This window comes from Rhinichthys klamathensis, unplaced genomic scaffold, assembly GCF_029890125.1.
Source record: "Rhinichthys klamathensis goyatoka isolate OS25496 unplaced genomic scaffold, OSU_Roscu_1.1 h1tg000181l_1, whole genome shotgun sequence".
NCBI lineage: Eukaryota > Metazoa > Chordata > Actinopteri > Cypriniformes > Leuciscidae > Rhinichthys > Rhinichthys klamathensis.
Window position 1 is genome coordinate 2,896,464 of NW_026606709.1, and position 17,876 is coordinate 2,914,339.

A 17,876-nucleotide genomic window follows, 5' to 3' on the forward strand; every position below is an offset into this window, starting at 1 on the left:
CGCGGTTCAGCGGCAAGCAGCGTCAAAACGCCAGCATCCAATCGGAATTTAGACGTCCTTCGCGCTGGCTGATTCCGGAGAAACATACAATGTAAACTTTCGTTCCTACCAAAACATTAGTTCCAAGAAAATGGAAGAGAAGCTAAAAATCGCCGTTGCAGGGTTTCCTATCATTTATGACATGACGGTGTTTGCTTATAGGGACCGCATGAGCGCAACTTTTATTTGAAATATTTACGAACGCTCGTTTTAAAGCGGGAATGCAATTCATTTGCTCACGGTGCCACCAATTTGACCACAAATAATAATAATAATAGCTAACTATTCTTTTTTTCCCGACCAAATGTGACCAAAACGGTTATTATAAAAGGTTTCTTCAATGTATTGCTTGTGACACTTCTATTCTCCCTGCAACATCAGAGCTTTCAAAGCGTCCAAAGCGTCAACATGCTTCCCCGTACTTTTTGACAAGCATCCTTGACAGGGCGGCCAGAGCTTCTTTGCCGCTCAAGTCGGCGGCGGTGTGAACGTACAGTAAGATTAGAAATGATTTCATCAATATAAAACTTAAAAGATATTTGACAATCAAATAAAATACCCCAAATACTTAATTATCAACACATTAAATTTTTGTTCCTAATTTACACATTACACAGTTTACGGAAACCCTTAAACTCATCAGAATCATCACTGGACCTTACAAAGACATCAGTACAGTAATAGGCAATCTTTTGTCCTCAGATAACCAGTTACTTAGACAGAATTACAAGCTCACTCAGTCATTCTCTCTTGTCAGTTGAGCTGATACAGTTGCTGTTCCTCCTCCCACTCCATCAGACTTACTTCAGTCGCTCTGTGGCACGAGCTAAGCCATCCAGATCTCTTGAGTGCTGTCTGGAAATCACTTTTGATGTTCAAAACTATGATGCGTGAAACTATAAAAGGCCTATGTAGTAATTAAGAAGCTTTTTCACTTGTGGAGCTATAAATGCCATGTTTGTGTTTACCCCAGGGGACAGAGTAAACCTGAATGCATCTTGACAAATGCAAGGGTGGAAAGCAATTCAAAGTCATTTGAGGAAAAACGTCAGTGAAATATAACCAGCCTTCCTCTTTTTATTTTGCCTGCTTCATTAGTTTCATAGCGCTTTTGGAAAATCTATTCTGATGTCTGTCAAAGCGGCTGGGAAGTTGGGATGAAAATAAGACAATGAAGCACATTTAATTTACAATACATTTAGATTTGGCTTTATTTGAATATCTAAATCTAAGGGATTGAGGCCGCCCAGGTGGGACGGAGAGGCCTCTTGATTACGCTGTATGGTGGTCTGTATGTGCACAGTTTGTTCTTGCTGTTCCCTCCTTTCATTCGGCACCTCTACACCTGCCACCTCATAAATGTCAAACCCACGGTCGCCTCTAAGACATTCTGCTATTGATTTCTTTCCTTCATTTCTCAACTCAAAAGAGGCTGCCATGACCTTATTCCTTCTTCTATTAATGCAACGCACATATGCCGCTATAAAACTCTTTTACAGAGCAGGGAATGTTGTGAGATTTTACCAGACAGCTTATGGACTTCCCTTCTCGGCTTTAAACCCGAGTTTACGAGACATACTTCCTCGATTAATGTATTTCATGCAACATTATTAGACTTGAACTTGGATGGGATCAAGTCCCACAAAGACTGCAAGTCTGATTTTTACTGGCAGAGGAAAAAAAGAGGTGATTTACAAGTACAGGAATTATGTGAAAAGGATAGTACAGTCAACATTTCAAGGAATGCTGAGAGTGTTTGTACATATAATTAAAGTAAATGGGGCCCAAAAGATTTTTTTTTTCCTCATTGATAATATTCATAAATCTAGAGGACCAACTAAGCATATTAGAATGATTTCTTTAGGATACATTGAAGACTGTAAAAAAAGTGCTGCTGAAAATTCAGCTTTGCCCTCATTTTAAAATGTACTAACATAGAAAACAGTTGTTTGAAATTGTAATATTTCACAGTATTAAGATTTTATTGTATTTTTTGATTTCAGTTACTACTCCGCAGAGGGAAGTAAGTAATTCAGGTTTGGAACTGGCTGTATTTTTATTTTTTATGTTAGAAATATACATTTCACTTTTAGCACATTTTGAGTTCACGGGGAAAAAATGACAATGAAAAACTGTGCAGAAATGTTTTATGCCATTTTGTGTTGACATAAAGAAGTGGGAAACACAGTTTAAGCGAGGATGTCACGAAAACTTGTCAGCGCTTTCACTGAATACTATAAACACAACTTCTCTTTCTCTTTCTTTTCTCACCTCTCCAACTCTGTCATCTTGTTCTCTGTATAATTAAAAGAAAACATGAAAACTACACGTTTTCTCTACAGTTTTCGGCTTACACCTTCAGATGTTTCACCATATGTAATAATTAACAGGGGTTTTTTTGGCTATTTTTTTTGGCTCATTTGTCATACGTGTTCTCAAGTGAACTGTATTTAAACTTTTGTTGTGACTGTTATTTTATTTACCATTATTCATAGTTTTCAGTCACGTGACTAGGGCTGTTGCAGTGAAGGAATTTCTCTTGCGGTAATTTTGAGTGGCTCAATAGCGCGATATGCGGTATTACCGCCATTTATTTATTTATATTTTTTTGTTGCTATATAAATGCAAAAAAGGGGTTGGTCTGAAATAGCTTCATTGTTCATAGTTTGGGCGTAACGGGAAATAAACCAATCAGAGCGTCATCCAACATACCCTTTAAGAGCAGGTGCGCATGTTGCATGGCGGATTGCTATTATAACGGCGGATTTACCAGGCGCGCCAGGAGCGGTTCACAGCCGAGGAGACCGACGTTCTTGTCAGGGCAGTGAAAGACAGAGAAGTGACGTTGTATGGGGATGGGAGATCTAGGTTTTTTCTGGTCAGTGGCGGAATTGTTTTCTGGAACTGCAAAATAGCACTAGGGAATGTTTGCGCCGAAACACGCCTCCTTTTTGCGCCGACCCGCCCAGGGAGTGCAAGTTCATTTCCTAGTTTACCGACGTGCGTCTGTGAAGGGAAAAACCCGCTTTGCGCGGGTGCAACATAGGAATGATACATGCGTCAGTGTACAAAGTCATTTGCGCCGGGTGCAAGATAGGGCCCCATGGTGTTAATTATTTTTTAACTTTGAGCTCCACTTTTCAAGGCTCAGCTGGCCAGCAATGCTTCACTTTTGGGCAAAGCTGAAGCAATGCTTCACTTAATAGAGACCAATGGCATTGATTCAATGCGTGACTCGCTGCTTCCCCCCCACGGCTTCCTCACGCTGTGTAATGCTGACCAGCGCTGTCGCCATTCATGGTAAATACGCGTTAAAAGGATGATATGACAAATATTTCGCTTTCCTTGGAAACGGTGTTGTGCCGAATTTCGACCCCTGCCAAATTATTACCCCCCTAGCATTGGTAGGTTTAGGATTAGGGGTGGGGTTAGGATTGGGGTGGGGTTAGGATTAGGGTGGGGTTAGGATTAGGCAATCAGCTACTGACTTCAACGAAGGGGGTAATAATTTGGCAGGAAGTCGAAATGGCAACGGCAACCTTTTCATGAATATACATGACTTGACTTCAAAGACAGACGCAGGTAATCGCACGCGCTCAGTCGATCACATTCGCTGTCTGTTTAGGCTTAAGTCCAAATCCACGAAGCCTCTGTACAAATCACCATGATAAACAGTCTTGTTATCATTATTAACTTATTTAACATTCAATACACATGGTACGAACTACGAAGGGTGGCCTTATGAAAAAAGAAAACGCGGTTCGCGGTTGCTGCGGTTACTTGCATTCCTCTGCGGTTGGCCTGTCAGTAGCGCGGTACTGCAATATTGCGGTTATCGCGACAGCCCTGACCGTCGCTGTAATGGTGGCTGTTTCAGTAAAGACAGGGCATTGGATCCAGATGCAGTTTGACATTTATTATTAAACAAAACAATCAGACAGTAAATCCAGGCAGAGCATAACAAGAAACCAGGCAAAGAACAAAATAATCCAAACACAGGAAAATCCAGAAACTGAAACGACTCACACGAAACATCCAACAAAGGACAACACCAGACAAAGAACATGAGAAACACTGGGGTATACACACACACAAGAGGAGATTAGCAAACAAGACACACCTAGGAACAATCAGGACCTAATCAACAAGAAAAACAACAATTGACTACAAAACATGGGACAGAACAGGAAATAACATAAAAGTCCACACAAGACAAGATGAACACAAGACAAGATGAACACAAGACAGGAATCATGACAGTCGCGGAGCTCTGGGGGGCAAAACAGCCATAACTGCAGCACGAGCCTGTCCATTTTACATCTCAAAAACAAAAATATGTGAACAAGATGCAAGTTTTGGCCACCTATGATCCATGTACAGCACCTGCTGCAGTATTTCAATCACTAAAAACAGCGGGCCAGTTCTAAAACGCTGAACGTGAAAAACAATTAGGGTGGGTTGCACCAATAAGGATCAAATTAAGAAAAGTTTAACGCTAATCAAGGATTTGTTGATCTGGGTTTTATTTTAAATCGAGTTGTGTTGCACCACTTAATTACAAATTAACAAATCAGGGATTACAATTCTAACCTGTGATTAAAACCTTCCATCTACGATTAATTTTCTCCGCCATGATGGATTCGCCAACTAAACACCTACAATGTTAATATTTCATTTACTTTTTTATTGACCACCAGCAACTCTCTCTCTCTCTCAGGAAATAAATGTGTAAAATGTCAACTGTTTTTATAAACTGATACATAGAAAGACCTTTAGAATTAAAGGGCTGATCAAGCAGAATAGGCGGAGGGTGAACCGATGCCAGGCTAAGGAGATGCTTAATCCTTATGGGTGCAACCCACCCTCAAAGTCTCAATATACTAAAACAGTGATATTAAAAGACCAAATTCAGTTAACACCTTTTTGCTGATCCATCCTATATACAGGCGAGCAGATGAGGCCAGAATATGTACGTAACACGTTTTCTTTATAATGGTTTTCCATGGAAAAACACGCTTAACTAGAAACCTTGTGTTGCATTTAGGTTGTGTTTATCTGCTTGCCTGTACAAAGTATGCATCATCAATATTGTGTATATTGAATATGGTCTTTTAATATCACCGTTTTACAACATTAGTACTTACTACAAACCTGGTAAAAATGACTGGAGGGCAGTGGAGGAAAGCCTTGTTTTGCCCTCCAGGTGGACGTTGTGTGACGTCACGTGAAAACTATCAATTCATTTGCAGAAAAATGTTTCCTTATTAAATAAGCATAGTATTTATTTAAAGGGAAAGTTCACCCTGTCTGCTTCTGACTCATCATTTACTCACCCACAAGTTGTTTCAAACCTGCATGAATTTATTTCTTCTGCTGAACACAAAAGAAGATATTCGAAGTCAATGGGGCCCAACAACTGACCTGTCAACTCCAAAAAAACAACAACAAAAAAAACACCCCTAATTTGCAAGCATGTGAAAAGAGACAGATTTCAATGGCTTATAATCAGTTAATCAGTCGTGTGACACAATTTTACCAAGGCGAATTTTAACAGTAAAGTGACAGATGATTGGTTGGTGGTGGGGTCAGAAAAGTGTTCACCGCCATCCCACAAGCCCAGGTGCTACCATGCTCCCAAAACTCGCCGGGATCGGAGATCAAAATCCAATCAAAGCGTTCAGGCAATAAAGCAAATGTGCACTCAGACAGCAATCCTCCCAGCTATGCACATATGCAGCTAAAGTTGGACACAAATAATAAAAAAAGAATGCGAGACAGGAATTTGGGATCTTAATATCCACCTTTTTGTTCAGACAAGCCTGTCCGGTATATTTTAAAATAAGCAAGACTAGGAGGCGGCTGGTACCTGATCCTAAACAAACTCCAGTCTTTATTTTTACACAGCCTGTCACACTGAATAGTGAATTGTAATAGATAGAAAGAGAGGAGGCATGTGCAGGACATGGAAGACTTGGTTGTGATGCAGAGATCATGGACTGGAGGATTAGAAGCATCAAAAGCTGTTCTCTCCGCTGTGTTTTGAAGCATCTGAAATGACACTTGAAGAAAGTGTCACTACTTCTGCTTCTTAGACGACAGTATGACACTGACAGCTAAGCTTGCTTCAGAAAGACACTTGGTCCTTAATCCTGAGACTTAACATTCACCCATTTACACTTGCAGAAGCACCCACAATCCTCTGCATGTGATTCAGCATACCATACATATATAAATTATTGTTTCAACCAATACAGTGGTGTGAATAAGTTATTACCCCCATGCTAAAGTTGCCTAAAAAGAGGAATAAAAAATCATCTTTTGGAAATTGATCTTAATGCCTTAATTAGAAAAATGAGGAAAAATCCAACCTTTAAGGACACCAACTTTCTTTGTGTATGAATAATGTATCATAAATAAATAAATGTTCTTCCTTAAAATACAGGGTGCATAACTCATTTTTCTAATTAAGGCATTAAGATCAATTTCCAAAAGATGATTTTTTATTCTTCTTTTTAGGCAACTTTAGCATGGGGGTAATAACTTATTCACACCTCTGTATATGTCAGATCCCTATTTTATTAGGGATGTGACATGGAGGTTGAAACAATAATTTAAATGTATAAGATAAGGAGTGCAAAAAAGCGCTGCATGGGGTGTAAAATCCCGGTGCTGTTTGGATATAGAGATAATTCCCTACATAATATAATATATAGATAATATGTTTTTAATTGCATAAGCCATAATTAAATAAAGCTTTTTTATATACAGTACATTTACTTTAACTCTTGAGTCCCTTGGCTTGATATGTTTTTATGAGTCAATACAACAATATTTAAGTAAATTTAACACTTACTGGGGACCCCTAGGAAGTTTGCCAGGACCCCTGGTTGAGAACCACTGTACTAAACCCTACTTGAATTAGTTCTATAGCATTAGACATTACATAATTAGAGGCCAAATATCTTTATGTTAAACCCCTGACTTGGGTTTCAGACACAACTAGGGAAAGCAAACTGGACGTCAATTGTTTCTACACTACACAAAATACGGCTGTACTTCACTAACCGGCTTCAGAAGATGCTACATTTACTTTATTACTGCCCTCCCATGATAACAAGATTACTCCCTGCTTTAGATCAAACACATCTAGAAAAAAAAAAGAAAAATAAGCAATGTTATTTACGAATGCTTTGTTCTCGGAACCTGCTGTTCGCCTTCAATTTTTTCCAAAGCACTTTAAAAGCCAGCGCTTCTAAAACAATTATCTCATCTGGAAATGTACCAGCGGAAGAGTGAAAGGAAGATAACCAGGCCTGGAGCTCTGGGAGCAGTGGCGTAGGCAGAAATTGTATTTTGGGTGGGCCAGTGAAAATATGACTGGGCCTATAGTTTTTCCTAGAAAAAATGACTTCAATAATAATGAACATTAATAGACAAACTGAAAAAACAGTTACACCTTTATATTCGGCAAATCATCATGTTCAACCAACAGAGCTCAATAAAGGCTGGACAAACCAGTAGCCTATAGACAATAACCTGTCTATTTTATTCAGGCTATTCAGCAGTGCAAATACAGTTCACCCGAAAATAAAGTAAGCAAAAATAATAATATCACAGTTAGATCGGCGGATAAACACGCGTCAGGCTGACGGGGAGAGAGGGAGCAAGAAGCGGCCGGCGCCAGCACCTGACTAGCCTTCTCCTGGGGTAATGAGTCGGAAGAACTGGCCTGGGTGGACTCGGTAGATGAAGGCAGTGGCGTGTCTTCTTCCTCAACTCTTGCTTTTTTCAAATAGCACATTAAAGAAAGTTGTTTAGCCATTATTGTGGCGCCGACGCCGCTGAGAGTTTTCCTGTCGGAACCCCCAGCAACCATAGCAACCAATAACGTTCCGGAGGGAGGCTTTCTACAACTTGCTTCACCAGTTAAATTTTATTCGGAAAATAAATTAAACGCACACAGCAGTCAACAATAAATCAGGTATATCTTAATATATTTTCATAAATACATTTGAATAATAAAAATAAACTAAAAATGAATTTTTATCAAACTTGCCTGGCCGGGCCAGTGAGTAATGTGGGCGGGCCAGTGCCGCCCTGGCCCAATACTGGCTACGCCCCTGTCTGGGAGTCCCGGGACTTTAAAATAGCATCGGCCATCAAAGACAAGGGACAACAAGACAGGGAGATGGGTCGAGATTGGTTTTCTTGTGTCTTGCACGCTCTGTCTGCTTCTATTCCTCAATGGGAGAAGTAACAGAAAGAGTGAGGGACAGATAATCAAGTGCGGGCCTGCAGAGGGCTGGTGGATTGTGGGTAGAGGAAAGAGCAGAAGCTCTTTAATAGATTAGAAGCGCTCGTGTAGCGGAACCCCCACAGGGAGCCCACGGCCAACCCGCCACTCATGTCTGGGGCAGCTCCCTGTCCTTTCACTGGGCTCTGAAACTCCAAGAGTGTCTTCGCCATTTGCATCGCAACCCCCAGGACTATAAACAAGCAAAGAGGCGAGAGTGAATGAGAGAATAAAGGGGGAAAAAAATCCATTTGAATGGCACGTAATGATGCAATTTAGCTTTGCAATGATGCAGGCTAGCACACTGAGTTCAAGTGCGCTGATGTGATTTACACTGAATTCATGAAATATATTCAAATGATGTTTGGAGGGTATTGAATCATAAATTCATGGAGACTCTTCTGGAAAAGCTAGCTTAAGTTGGTAGCTGTGTTTTGAAACATGCTAACTGGTTTCTGTCTGGTCCAAGCTCCTCGTTAGCTGGTTTTTGGAACACGGTACCCTTGTCGACCTCTCAGTGATCAGCTTATACTGTATCTGCTAACAACAAACTTGGTGCAGCTGGGTCATTTTTAAATGCCGTGGCAAACGAGGCAGAAATTTCTCAAAATATTTGTTATTCATCCAATTATGTACATTAATCTAACAGTGATATTTTATAATGCTATCTACTCAAAGTGAAGCTAAACATTAATACAATTTTAAGTATTTATAATGAAATATTAATTTGCTTATGTCTAGAAACAATATTTTTGATGATAGATTCAAGGCTCAAAATCTTATCCTACAGAGCTTTTGAAACAATAATTTATATTTGTATGTATGTTGCGGTGTTAAATCAATTTACACAAATTTGAAAATGTTGTGTTAAAATTATTTTAAAATGGTTAACTAATTAATAAATAATGTTTTTGGTGTGTTTGTTTATCTTTGAGGTATGAGAGGGACACACAGATTTTGTTACAGGTCACATTTCTAAAAAAAAAAATTGAATTGGAAATTCTCTACTCTTTCAGAAGATATGAAATAGCGCCCCATACCGTATAACATTGAAAACATGGAGTGCCGGAAAATTCCATCAGTGGCGGAGAAAGAGTTAAATGAAGAAAATAATCATTTTCATCCACAGTCCAGAATACAAGTGCTTAAGCTTCATACTTCCAGCAGGAAAGAGAGAGGGGACAAATTGAGTATTTGGAAAAGCTATTCTTTTAAAGTAATACATTTTAATTCGTCACAGACTAAAAATAGATGAAATCTTAAAATAGATGAACAGTTCAGTGGCAATCTGCTAATTTTGCATTTGAGCGAGCAGCAGGAAGTGAAACGTAAACTACTAAGTAAACTCTCATACTTTCTATCTCGCTCTGAGTGACAGCTAATCCAGCTGTGATTGTGTGGGATGCAGATGCCGCCCTGAACACCTGTGTCATCCCTCATGGGGTATATCTGTGTAAAACAGACAGAAAGGAACTCTGATGTGAAAGACACAGCTGCAACCTGGGACAAAACCACACAGCAGTTGAGAGCGAATAAACAAGGCAGGTGTCAAGCAGTATCACTTCCATTCATGCTAATGTACTACCGGTATACTGGTTTGGCCACAAGTAAATCACATCCGTGCTGCTATTTAGAATGAATGTAAGTGTGATATTGCTTTAATACAAAAGTTAATATATATATATATAGAGAGAGAGATAGAGATTAAATGCACTGACAGTCAGTCAGGAAGAGCATGTATGAGTGGAACAGAATGACAATATTATGTTATTCTAAATATCTGCACTGTTGGAATGCCGCTCAGCAAATCCAATTCGAGGACCAGAACTAAATATTGTATGAAGCCACAAAAGTGTTCAATAAGTGATTTGTCCATTTCTTTCTTGGTCTAAAACTGGAGTTTTACTTCAACACAAACAATTCAGAGCATAGTTCAGAATTAGTCCATAACATGGCAGCCAGCATGGGATTGATCGACAGATAATGAGGCATTGTGGGATTGAAAAGCGGCTCTGCAGCAGGGAGCAGGGGTCATCCTGTGAGGGAGACATTGGCGCTGGGAAATCCTAATGGCACAGACATCATGCCATTATGCTACAAATTACCTGCCGGCATTAGTGTCACCCTCTGCCCAATCATTTTCTAGCCAAGATCAATCCGAGCTGGGGTCTGATAGCTGGCCCTCCTCGGGGGCCTGTCCTGGCAATTAGCTATTGATTTTTTTAGCCTTTTATTTTCTGAGGCCGATGCTCCGCCAGCCCCACACGCCACTTTCTCAGAGCTGCCACATCAGGCCGGAGGCTACGACACGGCGGAGATGGAGAACAGTCCTGTCAGAAGGTGAGGATATACAGGCAGAGCAGCAGGTAGTCAATTCTACTGCTCTACATCCATCCATCCATCCATCTATCTATATATATAAGCTGATAAGGTTTATTAAATAATGATTATTTATTTGTTAAAATAAAAAGAATAAACTGTATTTATGTATACCAGGTTAACTTGTATTGAACCTGGAACACTCATTTGAGCTTCTGAAAATCACAGGTGCAATGAAAAAGCCAGGAAGACTTGTATACTTCAAAAATAGAAAGAAAGAAATAAAGAGCAAACAAGAGGAAAGGCAACTGAGAAATGAAGATATTTTCCCCAACAAAAATAGCCTGTAGAATCAGAGAGAGAGGGGGAAAAAGAAAGAGAGGGAGAGTGAATAAAGGCCTGCCAGAAGTCTAACTGTTTGCTCAGTTATCACCACACACAGAAATGTCAGAGTGCTGCTGTGTTTCCCCCTATAGGCAACTGTCCTCCCAATACAGAACAAAATAAACATTTCAGACACATGCAAAAGAGTGCGAAGGGAGGTGTGGAGGAGCCAGCGGAAAAAGAGAGAAAGAATTATACGTTCAAGCCATATGCTCATTACTACCGCCATCAACATTGGCCCACTTTACTTTCCTAATCCATGTTCCTGGTCATTTTGGCAACATTTACATTGACAGTGTTTTTAATTAACAAATACATTTACAAACAGGTGGGATTCTAAAACTGATCGAATGTCTGTATACAATTACAGAAGTCAAGTCCCTTTACTATTCTTGTGTCAACCTCAGTTAATGTAAAAACAGTACACACACACACACACACACATTCATGATTTCCCTTGGATGATGTCACCAATCACTCTTGTTTTTCAACACCTCCCTTCCAACCATCTGTCATATAGAGACCACTGTTCATGATCCAAACATTTCCCAAGGAATAAAATCAAGTCTTGCCCTACATTTTGCTCTCCTTAAATGTCACTCAGTAGTTCATCTTGACTTGGCACTTCATAAGACTGCCAGGAGTAAACACGTTTACACATATACTCACACAGCCTTGCAACTTGTTGAAAAGGCAGCTTGCAGAAACCTTCACTAATCAGGCCCCGTGCTGAGCCCTTTAATTTCTAACCTGTGCCAGCGGTCATGCTGATTAAAGTAGGCGGGGGGTAGGGGCAGAATATCTTAAACCCAAGGCCCGAGTGGGAGGCCTGTAACTGTTAGTTCCAGTGCTGATTAATGTAGGCTCCTTTAAAAAGCTCTCAATTCCCATTTTTCATTTCCTCTCCAGACACACACTGGCATAGGCCTACTCTTCTGCTTAACGGGGCCTTTAAAAAGAGGCGTTAAAAAGCAGTTCAGATTCATCCTTCCTTTGCCATGCGCTCAGGAGACAGCGGAGGAGGCACGCTGTGCACATCTGTCCCCGTACAAACACAAGCCTAAAGAGGAGAGAGGAAGTCACTGGGAAAAAAAAGCCCGGCCCCTGCGGCGCACACCTGCACCCACAATGCACTGCACACATGCTCCTTGAGTAGAGCAGTGACAATGGCAAACTGAACAGGAACTCTGCACCTCTGAAAAACTAGTCAGGACGAGACGCTATGAAAATGATAAAAGCAACACGTGATAAATATGAAAGATAATGAAACTGTAAAAAGCATCTCCTTTTTTTGGGTGAATGGTGAGGCTTTTCAAATGATTGACTTAAAATTTATTCCATGGAACATGGTTATAATTGAGAGGCAATAGACATTAAAATGGATCTACTCTCCATAAATCATGTATCTTCCCCATTAAGGTATCTTAAAAGATGAGAGACATGCCAATGAAAATGTAGCAAAGAATAAGAGCCAAAATATAAATGAATTTAAAAGAAGCACTCAGTCCTGATGTCAATAAAGTGTATTTATAAAAGACAGTCAACGTTTTAATTTTTTTACAGCAACTAAGCTGTAAGCAATATGTCCTCTAAAAGCAATATGTCCTTAGACTTGCCCCCTAAATAGTTTGTAACCCAGAGATGGGAAAATATGGAACATAATTCTTACAGTTTAGTTAATATACACTCACTGGTCACTTAGATACACCTTGCTAGTAATGGGTTGGACCCCCTTTTGCCTTCAGAACTGCCTCATCAAGGTGTTGTAAACATTCCTCAGAGATTTTGAACCATATTGACATGATAGCTTCATTCAGTTGCTGCAGTCCCACCACATCCCAAATGTGCTCTATTGGATTGAGATCTAATGACTGTGGAGGCCATTTTGACTATAGTGAACTCATTGTCATGTTCAAGAAACCAGTTTGAGATGATCTGAGCTTTGTGACATGGCGCGTTATCCTGCTGGAAGGGATGGACTTGATTAGCAACAATACTCAGATAGCCTGTGGCCTTTAAACGATGCTCAATTGGTAATAAAAGGCCCACACCATTACATTACTAGTCTGAACCTCGATACAAGGCAGGATGGATCCATGACAAATTCTGACCCTACCATCGGAATGTCACAGCAGAAATAGAGACTCATCAGACCCTAGAGATGGTATAATCCCAGTAGATCAGCAGTTTCTGAAGTACTCAGACCACCAGCCCGTCTGGCACCAACAATAATGTCACGTTCAAAGTCACTTTAATCACTTTTCTTCCCTAGTCTGATGCTCAATAGTGTTGTCAAAGGTACCGGTACCAAATCTGTGACGAAAAAATGTGACGATATCAGCATGTCCCTCTAGTATTTTGAGTGCTGTTGAACGGATTCTAAAACACCTCTGATTGGCCATTGTGTTCAAGCGCTCAACATATATGTCTCTGATTGGCTATAATGATGAACGCTTCCAAAACATGTTGTAAATAGATGTATTTGACGCTCTTCACCGAGCGCTTACACAGATACACACAGGAGCGCTTGAAAGCGCTTGGTTCAAAAGTGGCTTGACCTGGGGAATGCGGCACCTGTAGCCCATTTCCTGCACACGCCTGTGCACGGTGGCTCTGGATGTTTCTACTCCAGACTCAGTCCACTGCTTCCGCAGGTCCCCCAAGGTCTGGAATCGGTCATTCTCCACAATCTTCCTCAGGGTCCGGTCACCTTTTCTCGTTGTGCAGCGTTTTTTGCCACACTTTTTCCTTCCCACAGACTTCCCACTGAGGTGCCTTGACACAGCACTCTGGGAACAGCCTATTTGTTCAGAAATTTCTTTCTGTGTCTTACCCTCTTGCTTGAGGGTGTCAATGATGGCCTTCTGGACAGCAGTCAGGTCGGCAGTCTTACCCATGATTGCGGTTTTGAGTAATGAAACAGGCTGGGAGATTTTAAAAGCCTCAGGAATCTTTTGCAGTTGTTTAGAGTTAATTAGTTGATTCAGATGATTAGGTTAATAGCTCGTTTAGAGACCCTTTTCATGATATGCTAATTTTTTGAGATAGGAATTTTGGGTTTTCATGAGCTGTATGCCACAATCATCAGTATTAAAACAATAAAAGACCTGAAATATTTCAGTTGGTGTGCAATGAATCTAAAATATATGAAAGTTTAATTTTTATCATTACATTATGGAAAATAATGAACTTTATCACAATATGCTATTTTTTTGAGAAGGACCTGTATATACATATATATATATATATATATATGTTGAGCGTGTGAACACAAAGGCCAATCAGAGGTGCTAAGGAATCCGTTCAACAGCGCTCAAAATGCAAGAGGGAAATGCTGGTATGGTCATATTTGTTAAATTTCAGTGCCAATTTGGTACTTTTGACATAACTGCTGCTCAAATTAAACTTCAGCAGATAATGTTGACTGCCATGTGATTAGCTGATTAGATATTTGAGTTAACAATATTATTTATAATAATAATAATATTATTATATTTATTATATTTACATTATATTTATACTAATAATATTTTATATAATTATTAATGTAGTATTATTACTACAATTATTAATTATTACTATTATAATTATACAAGATAAACCATAGCTTTTCTATATAGAAACACTTTCTGACTGAACAGTGCTTGGCCTGTGGGTGTTTATGTTCTCCCCGGTTCCATGAAGGTCTTAGTTTAATTTCATTAAGTCTTTCAGCCAAATTTCATTCCTCTTTTGGCGATTAGATAAACCCACTTTACTTAACTAAGTTACATCAACTCTGGAGGTGGGCGGAAAGTTTCCCCACTGTTAGGGACTCTCATCTCCTTCCGCCCTAACTCTCTTCTGACTGAGCGCACATTACCATTCATCGGGCTAAATGAATCTACAAGCAGGCACATTGTATCCGCCTACTCTACCTGGATCGGTTCATCCTGCCCTTATCACTGATGTTTGAGGCTGACGTCTGTTTGTTTATGTTGTAATGAAAGCAGCGCAGCCCACTCTTCACAGAGAAAAGGATTTGATATGATCTCTCCCATTCCTATTGTGCTCACCACACTCATTGAGGTAGAGTTCACAAGCACGATAGAGCAACAAGAGTTAGTTTGTTGTGTGCCATTTTCTGTGAGTGTGTGGGTGATGAAGGTTAGCGGAATCCCTCCTTTTTAAAACACTAAAACCATTTTCCTCGTGTTTTTGGGGTTTCCATGGTGACATGACCACAAAAACCACATAAAAAAAGAGTATGTATAAAAAGGAAAGAGGCAAAGTGCAGTGATGAAGAATTTTGGGAAAAATTATGAAAGTGAAATGGAAGTGCAGTACTGGGGCCTCTGAGGACGGGGTTGTGTCTTAAAGTCCCTGTAAAGTCAAAATTAAGTATGTGTTTGAGTTTGTCACACCACAAGCACAAGCCGGCAAGTACATAAAATAAGCTATCAAAATCTTGAAAAAATGAGCAGTATTCTCTGCTCTCAAACGCTGGGGGCGTGTCCGCTGGCTGCGCTGAAACCACGCCCACTCGCGGGAAAGCTGCCTGCCGACGCTGAAATTAGGTGATACTGCTTTCGGGACGGGGAGATGAAGGCCGAGGCGGGAGATAGTCGGTTCGGCCCCATTCACCAGTAACAGCGGATTATCAGTGAATCCCAGTTGTCTCCGACGAAAGTTTATAAAACTATCCGTTTAAAATGATCGCTACAGAGGCGTTGGCGGTGATCCTCAGCTCTCCATCAAGGTTGGCTCTTCACAAAATGAATCCACCTCTTCTTGATGTGATCGTTTTTAGGAAATTTAAATAAAGACACCGATCTGTTTTGTACATGATGGCATCCAAGTAGTAGCCTACGCATTTCCGTGTCGAAGGCATAGCTAGCTAGCAAACTGTAGGCTGTAGTAACTAATAGTACTGACAGTAACTCGCGATTGAGCGCCAAACTGATGCGAATGTGCTCTATTGTTAGGGGAGGGGCCAGCCAGCCTCAGTGGCCTCAGTGCGTCATCAAGTAGGGTTTTTTTTTTTTCACTTTATTGAAAAGACAACAAGATAACCAGACTATTCGTTCTCCTCGCTGCGGAGTCTGGCGTTGGGGTTCGTGACCTTAATGGCCAACTGTGCGGCCCTCTCCACGATCAGCTTCCTGCCACAATGTCTCCTTTGCGGACACATTGTGGGCGATCTCAGCACAATGGATCTTGTTGCACATCATGAGGACTTCAAGTTCTTTGATATTGTGGACCAGGAACTTCTTGAATCCAGAAGGCAGCATGTGTTTGGTCTTTTTGTTGCTTCCATAACCGATGTTGGGCATCAACATCTGACCCTTGAAGCGTCTGCGCACTCTGTAGTCAATACCTCTGGGCTTCCTCCAGTTTTTACTGATCTTGACATATCGGTCCGACTGATGTCTGATAAACTTCTTAGTCCTTTTCTTGACAATATTAGGTTTGGTGAGGGGTCTGAGGGCTGCCATGATGCCGTTCAGCCTGCCTTAACCGAAGACAGTCCTGAAGAAGAGCAAGTAGGGGCGTGTCCACGAGGTCAGGGGCTCCAGTGTGTCATTGAGCCCCGTTTCAGCCCCGCCCAAAAAATCCGGAAAATAGCAAGGGTGAAAAACTGTTTAACGGCCTAACTAACATTAGTAATTCACAGTTCACAGTCTTTGTAATATGTTTTAGCAATACATTTCTAACATTTCTAATGGGTTTAGAATTTTTTTTTAGAATTGCCTTTACAGGGACTTTAATGAATTTCTTATTTCTGGAGGGCAAAGGACTGAAGAAAGTGTCATGCAGTCTGTAAATGGTCCAATTCTTTTTTGATTTATCAGACACGTCATGAAAACAATGTACCATTCTCTGGTGGCGAGATAAACACAGGATGCCATTTGTGAGGGATGCTCACGATTAGCTCGGCAAAGCTATCTCTGCGGTGCGCGGTGCGAACACACACTTAGAGATAATGTGTTTGCTCATTAGGGATGACTTCAAAAGTGTACTTTTTTAAATAAAACGTAATCTTTGCTTTATAGCTATGCTGAGAAGAAACAAAAGAGATCATGTGCAACTCTTTGCAAACACTTTGGACACTATGGTGATAAAATTCATTATTTGTGTTACATTCTCGTTGCAGTTAGAATGATGAAATCTGTAAGACTGAATAGTTTTTTAGCTGCATTATTCTAGAATTTTGCTACAGTGTTTTGGGTGGTTTCTAGGCTGTAGCTAAGAGGTTGCTATGGTCTTCTATGTGGTTGCTAACTGATCCAAGTAAAAAATTAAAAATAAGTATGTGATAATCTGCATCCAAGAACACTGGTTCTCAACAGAGTTAAAAAAACTATAAACTATAATTGCTAAAAACTAAAAAAAAACTGCTATTTATTTTTATATACTTAGTATATATATATATATATATATATATATATATATATATATATATATATATATATATTTTTTTTTTTCTATAAATATATTTTTGTGGAAACAATGAGACAACTGCATTTATTTGAAATATAATTTTTTGTAACAATGTAAAAATTCACTGTCACCTTTGATCAATTTAATCCGTCCTTGGGGAATAGAGGGAATGCATTAACGTCACTTCCCCGCCGGAACACGCCCCCCTCAGCGGGACTGAGTGGCAGAAGAGCTGCTGCGTGACTGGAATTAATAGGGGAAACTGCGTTAACGCGAGTAAAACAAACTATTATCCGTTTAAACTAAAAGTTGGACTCGATATAGTGTTCCTTACAACTTATCAAAGATCCAGTGATCCATGGATATTGACATGCAGCCAGGAATCGTGTTTCCTGACATTTATATGTGCCTGATTTCGACG

The 17,876-nt window shown here is 40.1% G+C and overlaps 2 protein-coding genes across 2 annotated transcripts in view; both read right to left on the reverse strand.

Moving 5' to 3' along the window:
• The window catches only part of cdh13 (cadherin 13, H-cadherin (heart)), a 430,791-nt gene that overhangs the window by 158,402 nt on the left and 254,513 nt on the right, over positions 1 to 17,876 (reverse strand). The gene's annotated exons all lie outside the window — the stretch shown is intronic.
• Positions 16,043 to 16,560, reverse strand: LOC130094816 (60S ribosomal protein L32-like). The gene is given in 2 exon segments (XM_056261290.1): positions 16,043 to 16,181; positions 16,183 to 16,560. Coding segments are annotated over 2 exon segments (417 nt in total). The 5' UTR covers positions 16,510 to 16,560; the 3' UTR covers positions 16,043 to 16,091.